Source organism: Amphiura filiformis, chromosome 19 (assembly GCF_039555335.1).
Source record: "Amphiura filiformis chromosome 19, Afil_fr2py, whole genome shotgun sequence".
NCBI lineage: Eukaryota > Metazoa > Echinodermata > Ophiuroidea > Amphilepidida > Amphiuridae > Amphiura > Amphiura filiformis.
In genome coordinates this window covers 11,805,781-11,819,655 of record NC_092646.1, presented here as the reverse complement: position 1 = coordinate 11,819,655, position 13,875 = coordinate 11,805,781, and the positions used below count along the sequence as shown (strand labels likewise).

Here is a 13,875-nt window from a genome sequence, read left to right as displayed (position 1 = left end):
AGTCCCGTTGTTGCTAAATGCCAGCACATACACGTACTGTGTCTACCCACACATGTTATATCGTCTCATCACATGGCAAAGAACCAAGATTGCAGGAACTTTCTCTTTTTTTGTTCATTTTTTGCTGACCTTGGGTGCTTCCCCATCTCCTCCTGAGGAATAAGATAGCAAATTGCATCTGATGAACAGGGCTAGGAAATTGATTTATTTTCCCAGAAGTTAAACCTTAATTGTGACACAATCTGGTCCATGGAGGCCAAAGGAGGCATTTTTGAAAATTGAGTTACTATAATTAAATTAGCTTATACAAACATTATGCTATCATACTGAAAACACTAAAGGTCTAGCATACTTGGTTCTAAAGTTATGAAGTTTTTTGATGTCTATTTTCTTATGTGTTTTATCATTTTTTTACTCCATATTTTTACCTTTATCTCATTTTCAAATTTGCCACCTTTGGCCCCCATGGACCAGATCGTGTCACAATTGTACTCCATGGTATCAACATTTCCCATATATGTGACCCACTCTGACAAGACCAAGTCGCATTTATGACATTTCATGATTTGAATAAGAATATAATCATTAGACAATAAGCTTTTAAATTGATACCAACATTTTATAAATAGCATCAATACTTTTCATTATACATGTATATGGATAATTTTTATTGTTATTTTTGCCAATCTGCTATTCTGAATAATGGGCCAATTAGTTTCATGCCTTACACACGATTGAATATGGATTATCATGGTTAAACTGTTATTTATTGATTAAATAAACCTCTTTTTAGTAAAGCGCTCCACAGACTCCGAGTATTGTACGTACAATATTGTATGCAACATATCTACGTTATTTAATCTATTGCCATTCTATTTCCAGTAATGTTTAAGTTATAACGAATGTTTAATGATGAAAAATCGATAATAAGTTACATGTAATATCTAGTAGAAATATATTATCGATTTTACGTCATCAAACATTCGTTAGAACTTAAACATTACTGGAAATAGAATGGCAATAGATTAAACAACGAGATATGTTGCATACAATATTGTACGATAATAAAAAAGTCTGAATACTGCTTTAGTACTTTCAAGGATTTGAAAGGCCACTTACACCCACAGTCAAATACCATGAAAGTAAGAATTCAAAAATTTGATTTTCTATGGGAATGTCATCTTTAAAGGCCTAGAAAGCAAAAACATGTCTGGTGACTTGTTCCGGGTTTTGTTGGAGCTGGTCACATATTTCTTTTCATATTCCAACATTAACCTGGAATGAACTTCTTGGATTCCAAACTGTTTACCTACTTACTGCTATAACTAGGTTTAAGCTGATTGTTTGCTACCTACTGACCACTTTAACCATGTTTAAGCTGATTGTTTGCTTCCTACCACTTTAACCATGTTTAAGTTGATTGTTTTTACCTACTGACCACTTTACCATGTTTAAACTGATTGTTTACTTCCTACTGACCACTTTAACCATGTTTAAGCTGATTGTTTACTTCCTACTGACTGCTTTAACCATGTTTAATTAAACTGATTGTTACCTACTGACCACTTTAACCATGTTTAAGCTGACTGTTTACTTCCTACTGACTACTTAACCATGTTCAAGCTGATTGTTTGCTCCCTACTGACTACTTAATCATGTCCAAGCTGATTGTTTGTTACCTACTGACCGCTTTAACCATGTTTAATTAACTGATTGTTACCTACTGACCGCTTTAACCATGTTTATAAGAGCCTGTTTGGCTTTTGAACTAGGAAAAGAGGCTATTGCATTCATTGCCTTTTGAGCATAATCACTACATAGTTCTTGAGCTCTTTCCATGGCTGGACTGCTGCATATCTCCTGGTAGAGCTGAAATATAAAACACACAAAATAGATTCAATTTATCTCACACATTAAGAGCCTGTAAAAGAATATGCCCTTTATATTCCATCACATGTGAAGAGGAAATCGGGATGGCTGTGCACACTGCACTTACAGTATGTCCAGCACCTCCTGAGAGATACTGAAGTGATGCTGCAGCCAAACAAAATTGTTTTGCTTGCCCAAGATCGCAATAGTTGGAGAAAGCCGACTGATGATGATGATGATGATGAACATTGCATCCAGGTTTCTCAAAATTAGGCCAAGTAAAATAAAAAACATGTTTCACGTCCGGATTTTTGCAAAAAAGGAGGAGGAGGGGGCTTTTTATTTTTTATTTTTTATCTCAAAATCGGTGTAAATACCCATAATTAGAGATGCTTTAGCATACACAGTAATGCCTGGAAAAAGGAGGAGGCCTCTTTTTATTTGTTGTTCTGAAAGGTAGGCCCCCTCTAATTATCTCAAAACCTTCCAAAAGTGTTTCTTGTATATTAGCAGGGCTATAGAAAGCATCTCTACTTCCTAGACATATTTTATGAAAAGTTATAACTGAATTTCAAAAAAAAAAAAAATTGAAGAAAGCTCCAAAAAGGAAGCGGGAGGGGACGTGAAACATGTTTATTTTTTTATTTCGCCTTACATAGTCCATATTTAAGATGGATTCACAAATAAGGTTTGTAAAATGGACAAACCTGGCCACATAAATCTGGTTGTTATCCAGGTTGTTTTGTTCCCAGGATGGCGTTCTCAACACAGTTTTGTTTGTACTGCTGTAATTCATGCTACAGAATTCTTCCCTTTTGTAATTTATACACATTATTGTGGATTTCTTTGAGCCCAGAAAATTAGTAAGTTTGATTTCTTTTTTTGTCAAATTGTGGGATCAATTTTTGTAATCTCAGCAATGCATCCTCACCAAATCCAAAATCAAGAACCCCACAAGGGCAACAGTTACCATAGGGTATTAAATAAAACGCACTAAATTTAATGCCCACGTGACCCATGGGCGGCACCATACCAAGACCACCAAGTGATCAGTAGTTGTGCTACAATGCTAAGAGATATTTGTCAGACAATTATCATTAAAATTGCTGAAAATTTAATTATACATTGGGGGATTCTGTTTCGGACTAAAAAAAAAGTTATCGATGGAAACTCTTACAATAATACAACAAAAGTTGCAAAAAAATGACAAATTTGCTAGAAAATTTGGACATGCATCCCGCGTTTCCAATTGAAATACACAGGAAGACCACCCGCTGTGCCAAAGGTCACTTTTCCAGACATCCTGTCTAGACGCTGTTATGTCAGCACCCATCTGGTCACGTGGGCATTAAATTAAGTGCCTTTATTTAAATACCCTAAGACGACTGGGCAATGTACCCACCTTTTTTACATCTACCCTGCTGTGTTTCCATGTCTCATCATCATACCCTGATGCTTGTGTATCCCTGTGATATTCCATGTGTAGTAATACTGGTGCTGACATCAGACCAAACTCACTTGAACCACGTGCTGTGAAAGGCTGAATCTCACTATGGAGCTGAAATCAACAGTAGTCAAATCATTATGTAAACAATGAAAACAAACCAAGCATAATCTGTATTTGGAAAAAGGGGGGCCAACACATTCAACAGATATCCCTTTCTACTGCACACTTACGACCAACTCCAAAACAGCGCCACCAACATCAAGTTCCAACAAAAAGCAGATAATGTTATCTTTAAATATTTATACATAGAAGCTTGTAGGCAAACACTTTAAATAATATAATAAATAAATTTTGGATGTTATAGTGCATTTCCCAGAGGAATCAAAGTGTTGATTTGCTTCACGCGTATTTCAGCACAGAATCAATTGAAAGAACATTTTAAGACCAATATTCAACTTCTAGTAACCAAAATTAATTAGTGCAGGCCTTATTTGTCCAAAATTTGTGTCCGCAATTGTTTCAAGAATTGAAAATTCTTGGGTGGGGTTTGGGCGGGTAGGGGCACCAATTTTGTTTCTTGCCCCGGCCGCTACCAACCCTAGTTAATTTTACCCATAATGCTCAGATGACTATTTCCCTACCTTCTGTGCTATTGCCATGTTTTTTCCATAATCAAACGCCATCTCTTGCATCTCAGTCCCATGTCCTGCCAATGCCAGCGCCCCTTTACAACTCTGTGCAATCAAACTCCCAGACGACAGATATGCGTATTTGCTCCAATCGGACATGTCGACACCGTACGGCAACCTGCGCTTTGGACGACTCCCTCCGTTGTCTTCTGCGAATCCCGCCATGAAGGCTGCCTCTGTGAGATGACCAATAGCCTGTGAAATGAGATCGACGACCTTGGTGTTGCGTAACTGTGCCAGCCCAGTGCAGGCATTGGCCAATAGGAAGTCTCCGCCCAGAACGGCCATTTTGTTTCCAAATTCCATGACTTTAAATGGTCCGTCAGATGGCAGGATATCTTTGAGGTTCACGACACCTTTGTGAACCAAGAAAGCTGTATGTATCATCTCAGAGATCTCTGCTAATGCTCTCTGACTGGTTAAGAGGAGAAGATAAAGAAAAAGAGAGAAATACATTAATACATCTGTCACCTGCAATTATACTTTCAACATATAGCAACAAAAATTATTTGGTTTACATGTATGTTTATGTGTGGGTCAACAAAGTCCCTCTTCACACTTGCAAAATTTACAAAAGCACGTGCCACTTATCTTGGATATACTCCGCTGACTGTTCACTGAGTGTTATTATGTTCTTACCTTAGGTATATTCCACTTACCATTCCTTGTCAGTGTTATTAGGTTCTTACCTTGGGTACTGTAACCACTCGGGTATAAGCCCACCTTCGGCTATAAGCCCGCCCCCTATTTTTCAAAACATTCTGGGAACAAGGGTGCACTCGGGTATAAGCCCATTTGTAATTTTGGCCAAGTTCTTAAATCAAATCAATGCTTTTCTCTCACATTTAAGAACAAGTATAAAAAATATCAGTTGATAATTAACATTCCATACTTAAAATTTTTAAAAATTGACATAGATGATACAAAATACGGGTACTTCAGGCATATACAAATGGGGATGATTGATATTATTTTTTTAAATTCAAGTACTAGCTCCTCCCCGGTTATAAGTCCACCCCCATTTTTGAAGTGAAATCTGCATATCTAGGGGGTGGGCTTATACCCGAGTGGTTATGGTATATTCCGCTGACCATTCCTTGTCGGTGTTATTACATGTAGGTTCTTACCTTGGGTATATTCCGCTGACCATCTCCTGAGTGTTATTAGGTTCTTCTTCAGATGGGCCTGCTGCTTTAGATATTAACAACACAATCAAACCACGAGTTTGAAGACTGTGTTTGCCATCATATACAAAGTTCCTGGAGTAATAAAGAGGGACAAAGGAAGAGTAGTACTTAGCAAACAATTAGTTCAATTAGGAGTACATTCAGCATAATTAATTATGTTGCAATGTTGTTGACATGTCAATAAATTGTCCAACATGTCGACAAGACAAAAAACATTTCAATGACAGCACTAATGGCAGTAAAGAAAGTAAAAGACACACCCTTTAATCCAGTCATTGCTCTGAAGTCTGAAGTGGCATAAAGCAGGTAGCAGAAGCACAAAAAAATGTGTGTATCATAACCCTTTGACATTATATTGGCCTCAATCCACAAGTCTTTCAATTTGCATGACGAGTGTCCTTGACCAGGCCTTATATTAAGTGTGCCTGGATCAGGAGCTAAAATGAGCCAAAACTGGACAACCACAGGGTAAAAAAGCATGGGTGCCTGCTTAATAAGCATTGACCTTGACCATGCTTCAGTGGTCTTGAAAAGACTCAAAAGATAGCTTCTGGCCCAGTAAATACTACCTTTTTTCTGAAACTGCTACATGGAGGATGTACATGTATCAGTCTTCACATGATAGTCATCAAAAGGTCAACAGATAAAACACTGAATATCACTGAAGACTGAGTTCCATAGTCTACCTTTCACCATATATGGGCGACCTACCTTGCCATTTTCAAAAGTGGATGTTTGGTTCCCACCAGTTTTCTGGCTTGAAGGGCAACATTAGCTAACTCGTCGCTCAGCAAGTACCGTAGACTCATGAAAGAAGCTGGATAACCAACAAGCTTCTCAGCCTCTGATATAGCGCTAGACCAGGTGCTCTCTGATGATCCACCAAAAAGGTTAAGTTGATGACTTGGTGACTTGTGAAAGAGTCTGCATGTTTGGTATGTAGTATCTTGATGAGCAGGTTTTGATGGAGTTTTCGATTCAAAAGTTGCAAGTTTGGAAGTGCCTATGATAGGCACATGTTGGCATGAATAGAAAGTTCTCAGCTGTGACTGGGCGGTAATACATTGCTGTATAGAGTGTGTCCTCTTTCGCACAGTACAACGACTTTCTGTACTGACAGTCCTTACTGATATACACACATTATGACAGATAGAGTCTAGTCTCCGATGGTTTGCCAAACTTTTCATTCTTGACTTGGATAAAGTCATGCATCTCTGCGTCAATGTCTTGACATTCATTCTCAATATTAAGTTGTGTGTGAATCTCAGTCTGCTTAAAACTTGTAAAAAGCTGAAAAGAGAAAACAGAATACCAGTATTTTAAAGGTGTGTGGTCTGTTGTATGTAAAACATTTTCTTAAAGGCGTACTACACCCCTTGATAAATTTGTGACTATTTTTGTATTTTTCTCAAAAACTAGTAACACACTGGTAACAAAAGTTATGTATAGGAGCAAGGAATCCAGTTACTACACTGGAATTTCAGTGACTCAAATAGTAGTTGATCAAATATTGGTTTCCCTCATTTTTGACTGTAACTCCACAACTATTGTCTGTGCTGAAATAAAATTTCTAGTGCAGTAATTGTAGTCCTTGCCCCTATTACTTGTCACCAATGCGCTATAATTGTGAGAAAAATGCAAAAATAGGCACAAAATTGGTCAGGGGTGTAGTACCACCTTAAACATTTTGGGTTTTGTTTGATGAAACCAATTTTTTACTCCCTACAATATTTCATCGTACATATCGGAGGATTTCATCAGACCTGATGCTGTATGACTGATATGGTCATCTGATCCACTTTCCCGGCAAACAAGTTTGTGTGGTTTCCGGTGTTCCTTTAGTCTCTTTTGCACATCATTTTTCTACCTTACATCGTGTGATTGAGGCCCATCATCCAAACATTCTTAATCAGTTATGCTCCATGAATTGAGGTAAAAACAAGTTATGCTCAAAATTAGAAATGTGTAACTTCCGGTTTCAACTTTGGGCTTGACCTTAACTACTGCAGGTAATGAATTCATTAATTGTACAAATGTAGGCTTTCAAAAAAACTACATGAAAGGATGAGTTATGTTTCCTAACTGAGATACAGCAGGGTGTTCATCATTCATCATCCATGGACCATGCCATTCCCATTCCCCCACTTTTTCGACCCTGGGTTTTGGTGTCATTTTAAAGCTGTTTTTAGGGCTTTCCTCTAACACACTCGTCAAAATAACAATAACGAAATAATTAAATGCCTGCCCTAGTCAAAACGAGTCGATAGTTGCTTTTAATAGTTCAAACCAAATAAAGAAAATAAAAGATAATGACGTTTTTCAAAGTTGAAAATCTTTTAAAAACCAGATTGTCTCAGCATCAGGGAAACTTGGGCATTCATGTGCAGCCAAGTCTGGACAATTATCCTATCAGTTCCACTTGAGCCATATCAAGTCCTCTTGAAAGTTTATGCTATTGATTTGGGTCATGGTATTGGAATGATGTAGGAGTTGTTGTGTTGTTATAGCAACAATCCCAGATTCTTGGCCATTCAGATGGCACTTTAGTGGGGTGCAGCCAATCAGGTCTCTGCTTTAATTCCATTTCTTTTGTTGTGTTCACACCTTTCTTTGTAAGCCACTTGCATTTGCTCCCTCGATCATGCTGGACCAAAAAATCCCACCCACCCTCCCAGTAGCTGGAAGGGTAAATCAGTTATCTCATTTGTCAAAGATGCTTCAATAAAAGTATGTCAAATTATGCTACTCTCCGCTTTGTCTGGAGTTTCTTCAAATCCTGAAGAATCTCGTCAGTAGATTGTCTCCACTTTCTACTACGCTGCGTTGTCTGGAGTTTCTTCAAATCCTGAGGAATCTCGTCAGTAGATTGTCTCCACTTTCTACTATGCTGCTTTGTCTGGAGTTTCTTCAAATCCTGAGGAATCTCGTCAGTAGATTGTCTCCACTTTCTACTACGCTGCGTTGTTGGGAGTTTCTTCAAATCCTGAGGAATCTCGTCAGTAGATTGTCTCCACTTTCTACTATGCTGCTTTGTCTGGAGTTTCTTCAAATCCTGAGGAATCTCGTCAGTAGATTGTCTCCACTTTCTACTACGCTGCTTTGTCTGGAGTTTCTTCAAATCCTGAGGAATCTCGTCTGTAGATTGTCTCCACTTTCTACTACGCTTTGTGCTGGCTTAATGAATGCTTTGTATGGAGTTCTTCAAATCCTGAAGAATCTCGTCTGTAGATTGTCTCCACTTTCTACTACGCTTTGTGCTGGCTTAATGAATGCTTTGTATGGAGTTCTTCAAATCCTGAAGAATCTCGTCTGTAGATTGTCTCCACTTTCTACTACGCTTTGTGCTGGCTTAATGAATGCTTTGTATGGAGTTCTTCAAATCCTGAAGAATCTCGTCTGTAGATTGTCTCCACTTTCTACTACGCTTTGTGCTGGCTTAATGAATGCTTTGTATGGAGTTCTTCAAATCCTGAAGAATCTCGTCTGTAGATTGTCTCCACTTTCTACTACGCTTTGTGCTGGCTTAATGAATGCTTTGTATGGAGTTCTTCAAATCCTGAAGAATCTCGTCTGTAGATTGTCTCCACTTTCTACTACGCTTTGTGCTGGCTTAATGAATGCTTTGTATGGAGTTCTTCAAATCCTGAAGAATCTCGTCTGTAGATTGTTTCCACTTTCTACTACGCTTTGTGCTGGCTTAATAAATGCTTTGTATGGAGTTTCTTCAAATCCTGAAGAATCTCGTCAGTAGATTGTCTCCACTTTCTACTATGCTGCTTTGTCTGGAGTTTCTTCAAATCCTGAGAGGAATCTCGTCAGTAGATTGTCTCCACTTTCTACTACGCTGCGTTGTCTGGAGTTTCTTCAAATCCTGAGGAATCTCGTCAGTAGATTGTCTCCACTTTCTACTATGCTGCTTTGTCTGGAGTTTCTTCAAATCCTGAAGAATCTCATCAGTAGATTGTCTCCACTTTCTACTACGCTTTATGTAAGAGTAATTTATGCTTATTTGAAGTATCTTTTTGGCTTGATTGTTTTTGTCAGTGGATTATTTCATTTATTAATATTATTTTATAGTAAATTTTGGCTCACTTTTCAATAATTACCAGCTTATATAGGGATTTAAAGATTTAATTCATTGATAGAGTTGGCATTGTTTCTTCTTTTGGAGATTTCTGTTTATTTAATAATTGCGTTATAAATATTGTTTTCCAATTCAATCCTCTGTTTGATCCAAAGAGGTATCTGTATTTGCTTAAGATGAAATTTGGTTAAATGTGATACAGAAGTCAATTCTTGCATGTCCAGCCTATATGGTTGGCTTGTTGTACACATTTTTCCAATAATTCTTGTATTGTGTTATTAATAATATTTATTGGAAGATAAATAACTATTTATATTATGTCTTAACTGCTATGAAAGTGCTATGATTATTATATTATTATTATATTATGAAATCTATCATTATTTATCATTATTTATCTCAATTATATTTATGTATATGAATATAAAATTGTTGAATGGTCATAAATAGCTTAATAAATGGTCCTCATGATCGGGAGGGCAATGCGGAGTCTAATCATTGCTTTGGTGTTGTGTTTTCCTGATGTCTCGAGACAATTAATAATTAATAATTAAAAGTAACCTCATCCCTTTTTCAAAATCTTAAACAGGAAACTAATAATCAAGTGCGAAGGGCCTAATCTGAGTGTCGCATAGCCGGATTTAGACAGAAGTTTGCACTAGTTAACAAGCTTATTTTACCTTACCAGTGAATTTGGTAAAGGTCAAATTACATAACATTATAGTGAATGTAGAGATTTGTTGGTGTGTCCATTTGGGAGACGGGCTTAGGCCTAATGTACAATTTCCTTCAAATTTTAAATTTGTCTTTATACTCAAAGTGCTGAAATAATACTAGTAATAATTATCGGGAATAGTTTCTGTCCATTTTGAGCTGAAATAACGAGGTAAACACTGCTTGTTATTTTGGCCGTTTAACACGCAGTTCTATAGGAAGACATAAAGTCATAATTCTTGAATTATGACTTTATGTCGAACTTTGCTCTGTTTACCTACAAACACAACAAATTTGGCTGATTCCATTTAGGTGCAAGTTGTATGACATGTGTAAACATTACAAATATGCCAAAAATCAAGTTTGAAAAAAAAACACCACCAAATTCATATTATAAGATCGTACATTATGACCTCCGTAATCGCATAATAAATGAGTTCCGTAATTGCGGTATATTAAGGACAAAAAGATACAACAGCTTCGAAGATTTTATGAACAATTTATGTGTTTAAGCTTTAAAAATCATTATCATAGCATATTTGAGCCACCTGGGATATCACAATTTGAACCTTTTGAACCCGACCAACATGACGTGCCGCGCCGCGTCGTGACATACGTGACGAGTGTGTTAGAGGAAAGCGGCTCTTTCTAGGTATGACAGGGAAACCTCGGTTAACACATTTGTTAGTCAGTCAAAATGGCCTAAACCGGCAATACAAATTTACATTGAAATTAAAAAGAACCTTTTTAAGAAGGAAACCTTCATAAATATGTTGTCTATACTTCACTTGACCCAAATATATGATTTTTTTTGGTGATGAGAGACTCGCACATGGAATTTCAGAGAGATTTTGATAGCAGTTCCATTAAAAAAAAGGTGCTATCGTCATAAGATTAAGATAGGTACATGTATAATACAAAAAAAAAAAGAACTTTTTTGGATTCTCATCAAAGTAATCTCATATTAAAGAGCTAAATGAAAGAAAACTGATGAGGCATAAATGAATGTCATACGACATGTGGTTGCGGAGATATGCTAATTTGAATGTCTCAATTTTTCAGCCAATTTCCAGTACAAACTTTTTGTGCATGCACATATTAAAATGCTTAAATAGGCCTATACTGTGCATTGTGAGTACACAATTTTAAGAAACAAGCACTGTCTTGCTATTTACTGTTACTGAACTGTAAATGTAATCCTAGATTGATTGAATTTGCATTGATGTGAACATAAGGGCCTATCATTTTCTTTGGAAGGGGGGGTCCAATATACAGGGGGGTCATAATTTTTTGGAAAGAAAAGTAGGGGGGGTCATAAAATTGCTGATGACCAAAATGTAGGGAGTCGCAAGATGACCACAGATAGTGTGTTTATCTTATTCAAAAAGACTGAATACAATTTTAGCCTCTTCAGGGGGTACATGTAAGGTGTATCAGTGGGTGGTGGGGGAGGGGGTCATAAAATTTTGTTGCCAAATAGGGGGGTCGCAATTTTATTGATGCTGACTTTTGTAAATTTGGAAGCCCATGAAAATGATAGCCCCTAATATACAAATGAACATGTATGAGTAACATTTTGTTTTATTTCTGTTTTCTGATGCAGATTCCAGCTTTGACAGAGGATGGAAACCAGGGACTGTCTTTTGGAATTTGCAGGAGAGCATTAAACCCGGGCATTAAATAGCTCTTCTAGAGCCTTCAAGAGCTGTTTAGAACATTTACAATAAAATGTAATGAGAGAATGGTCAACTAAGGAAAGCTAAAAATCACTCTCCTATATCCGATATAAGGAGAGCAGTAGAGAGCGATTGCTCTCGCTCTCCTCAAAAGGCAGTCCCTGGGAAACCACAGTGAGGACCAACAGCAAATTATGCAAAAATAAAGAAAAACTTACGGTACTCAAAAAGATTAAATTTGTGTTGAAGTGTCTTATTTTTTTTTTTTTGTCATTGAAAAACTCACGGTTTTGATACTACCCACCCGAGTACACCTTTTCACTGATACAAAAGGGGGGGGGGGGCACCCTTTAAAATGTTTAATTATTATAAGCACTAGCTGATGCGTTCACCCCCTCCCCAGGAAAATGTTTTGAGCAGGCACCCTTTGGAGCACTGGCTGGCGCATGCTCCCTATTCCGAAGATCATTATGAAACTCGAGGGCCAGTTCACTTGATCATCAGAATGGGGTCACTCCTGCTCAAGTATGAACCCCCCCACCCCCTTCCCCCAACTTAAGTTTTGTCTTTGAGCAGGCACCCTTTGGAGCACTGGCTGGCGCATGCTCCCTATTCCGAAGATCATTGCGGAAACTCGAGGGCCAGTTCACTTGATCATCAGAATGGGGTCACTCCTGCTCAAGTTACCCCCCCACATGACGTGGCGTCATAGGAGTACGTCCCCCCATCAATTTGAATATTTAGAAAATCAAATAGGAAAATGGCCAAAAAAAGCGGCATGTGTCCGCCCCCCCATCATACCCGATGTGCGCACAGTCATTCATCATCTATCATAGCAAAAATCTGCTAGCGCTATGCATGATGGGATAGGAATAGGAAAGGTCCAAATTTGCTTCTTCCCCCGACTCATAGTCGGCACAGAATGAGAATCTATCCCAGCATCCACAGCATGAGCCCATTCAATTAGTATATAAACCATGCCGGGTTAAACATGTTCACTCACTGGCAAAAGTCGCCGGTCGTACTACACAAAGTCCCCAGTTCACTCACTTTTTGCGCAAGGCATCCATCCAATCTCATCAAACCAAACATTTTCTGTACAAAAACTACCTTTATTCACCGCGTGCTCCATTTAACTTACCGCTCAACTCCGTTATTTAGATATTTGGAGAGTAATTTCCGAAAAAAATTAGATCAAAATCGTCACTTTCAAACCCACTAGAAAGTCGCCAAAATTTGCCGCGACCATGTGCGAATCATCTGACCTCTTCCGGGTTATGATCAAGTTCAACCTTTTGACTTGACCTTGTAAGCTTTGGAACTGTTTTTAACTCGATCTAATTCCCCCAAATTTTTTTTTCAAAAACATCGCCGTAAAATTTACTACCGGTAATAAATTTTCAAAATGGCGCCGGGTGCGCGATTTCCCTATGCTGAATATTGCGCATGCTCAGGTAAGGAATGCTCACATACCTAATTAAGATCTAGAAACACCCCCGTAATGCTGTTTTGGGGAATTTTGCTAGCAGAATCTTTTTGATGAAAGTCAATCTTCATGACAAGATGTAACTTTGCTACGGAAAGTGCTATGACAAAAAGGTTTTCAGTGTTGGCTTTCTTTACTCAAGGAGGGCTTTAATTTGATATATAAAATGATGCAGTTTGATGGCAAATTTGAATTCACCTGGCATACCTACTCTTTCCAGTAGTACCATTTGCTTATTTTGCTAAGTAAGGCATTCCTTGTTTATACTTGTACATGACAACATCATGTATCTGAAAAAAAATCACATACTCCTCCCTCCCCCCCGGGCATGTATTTATATAATCTCAGACTCAGATCTACTTAATTATAAGCTTACCGCCGCCGCCCGACTACTGAGGTTAAATGCTTAACAACGTCATCCAGAAATCGAGAAATCTGACAACTTTAGCAGGGAGTTTAACTTACACTGCTCATTCATTCAAAACATCGAATTTACAACGTTTAAGAGTCGCATTTCATGATTTCTTCACACGAAAAATGTTGCATGGCTGGGCAAATAACTAAATTTAGCTCGTAGTCCATTTACCTAATTGATAGCGCATATTGTACTTAAGGGATCAACTACTAAAAATCAGTACTAAAAAATATAAATAAATACAATAAACAAAACTAGAAATAAAAAGTATTATTTCAATTTTGATATTAGTTTTAAAGTGTGTTTTA

The 13,875-nt window shown here is 37.7% G+C and overlaps 1 protein-coding gene across 5 annotated transcripts; it reads right to left on the bottom strand.

Annotated features, from left to right (window-relative positions):
* Positions 1-1,073: 1,073 nt before the first annotated feature.
* Positions 1,074-13,723, bottom strand: LOC140140920 (all trans-polyprenyl-diphosphate synthase PDSS2-like). Of its 5 annotated transcripts, none has more exons than XR_011857333.1 (7): positions 13,529-13,722; positions 5,904-6,482; positions 5,133-5,264; positions 3,958-4,420; positions 3,272-3,427; positions 1,431-1,869; positions 1,074-1,393 (listed from the first exon to the last, which is right to left on the bottom strand). XR_011857333.1 is itself a non-coding variant. In XM_072162678.1 (7 exons), exons 2-7 carry the CDS (start codon positions 6,428-6,430, stop codon positions 1,676-1,678), a joined length of 1,431 nt encoding a protein of 476 aa, XP_072018779.1. In that variant the 5' UTR covers positions 6,431-6,482; positions 13,529-13,723; the 3' UTR covers positions 1,074-1,675. The 5 variants fall into 5 exon arrangements, 4 of the variants coding, with proteins under 4 accessions (XP_072018779.1, XP_072018780.1, XP_072018778.1 ...); XM_072162678.1 differs by having other exon boundaries at positions 1,074-1,679; positions 1,721-1,869; positions 13,529-13,723; XM_072162679.1 differs by having other exon boundaries at positions 1,074-1,555; positions 1,721-1,869; positions 13,529-13,723.
* Between the last annotated feature and the right edge of the window lie 152 nt (positions 13,724-13,875).

Bases quoted from the DNA above. Each gene is read 5' to 3' on its own strand.
- LOC140140920 (XM_072162678.1), bottom strand. From the start codon at position 6,430: ATGAATGTCAAGACATTGACGCAGAGATGCATGACTTTATCCAAGTCA. The intron at 4,421-5,132 runs GTAAGAACCTAC...CCTCTTAACCAG, and splicing joins GTCAGCGGAATATACCCAAG to TCAGAGAGCATTAGCAGAGA. The intron at 3,428-3,957 runs GTAGGGAAATAG...TGTTGATTTCAG, and splicing joins ACATGGCAATAGCACAGAAG to CTCCATAGTGAGATTCAGCC.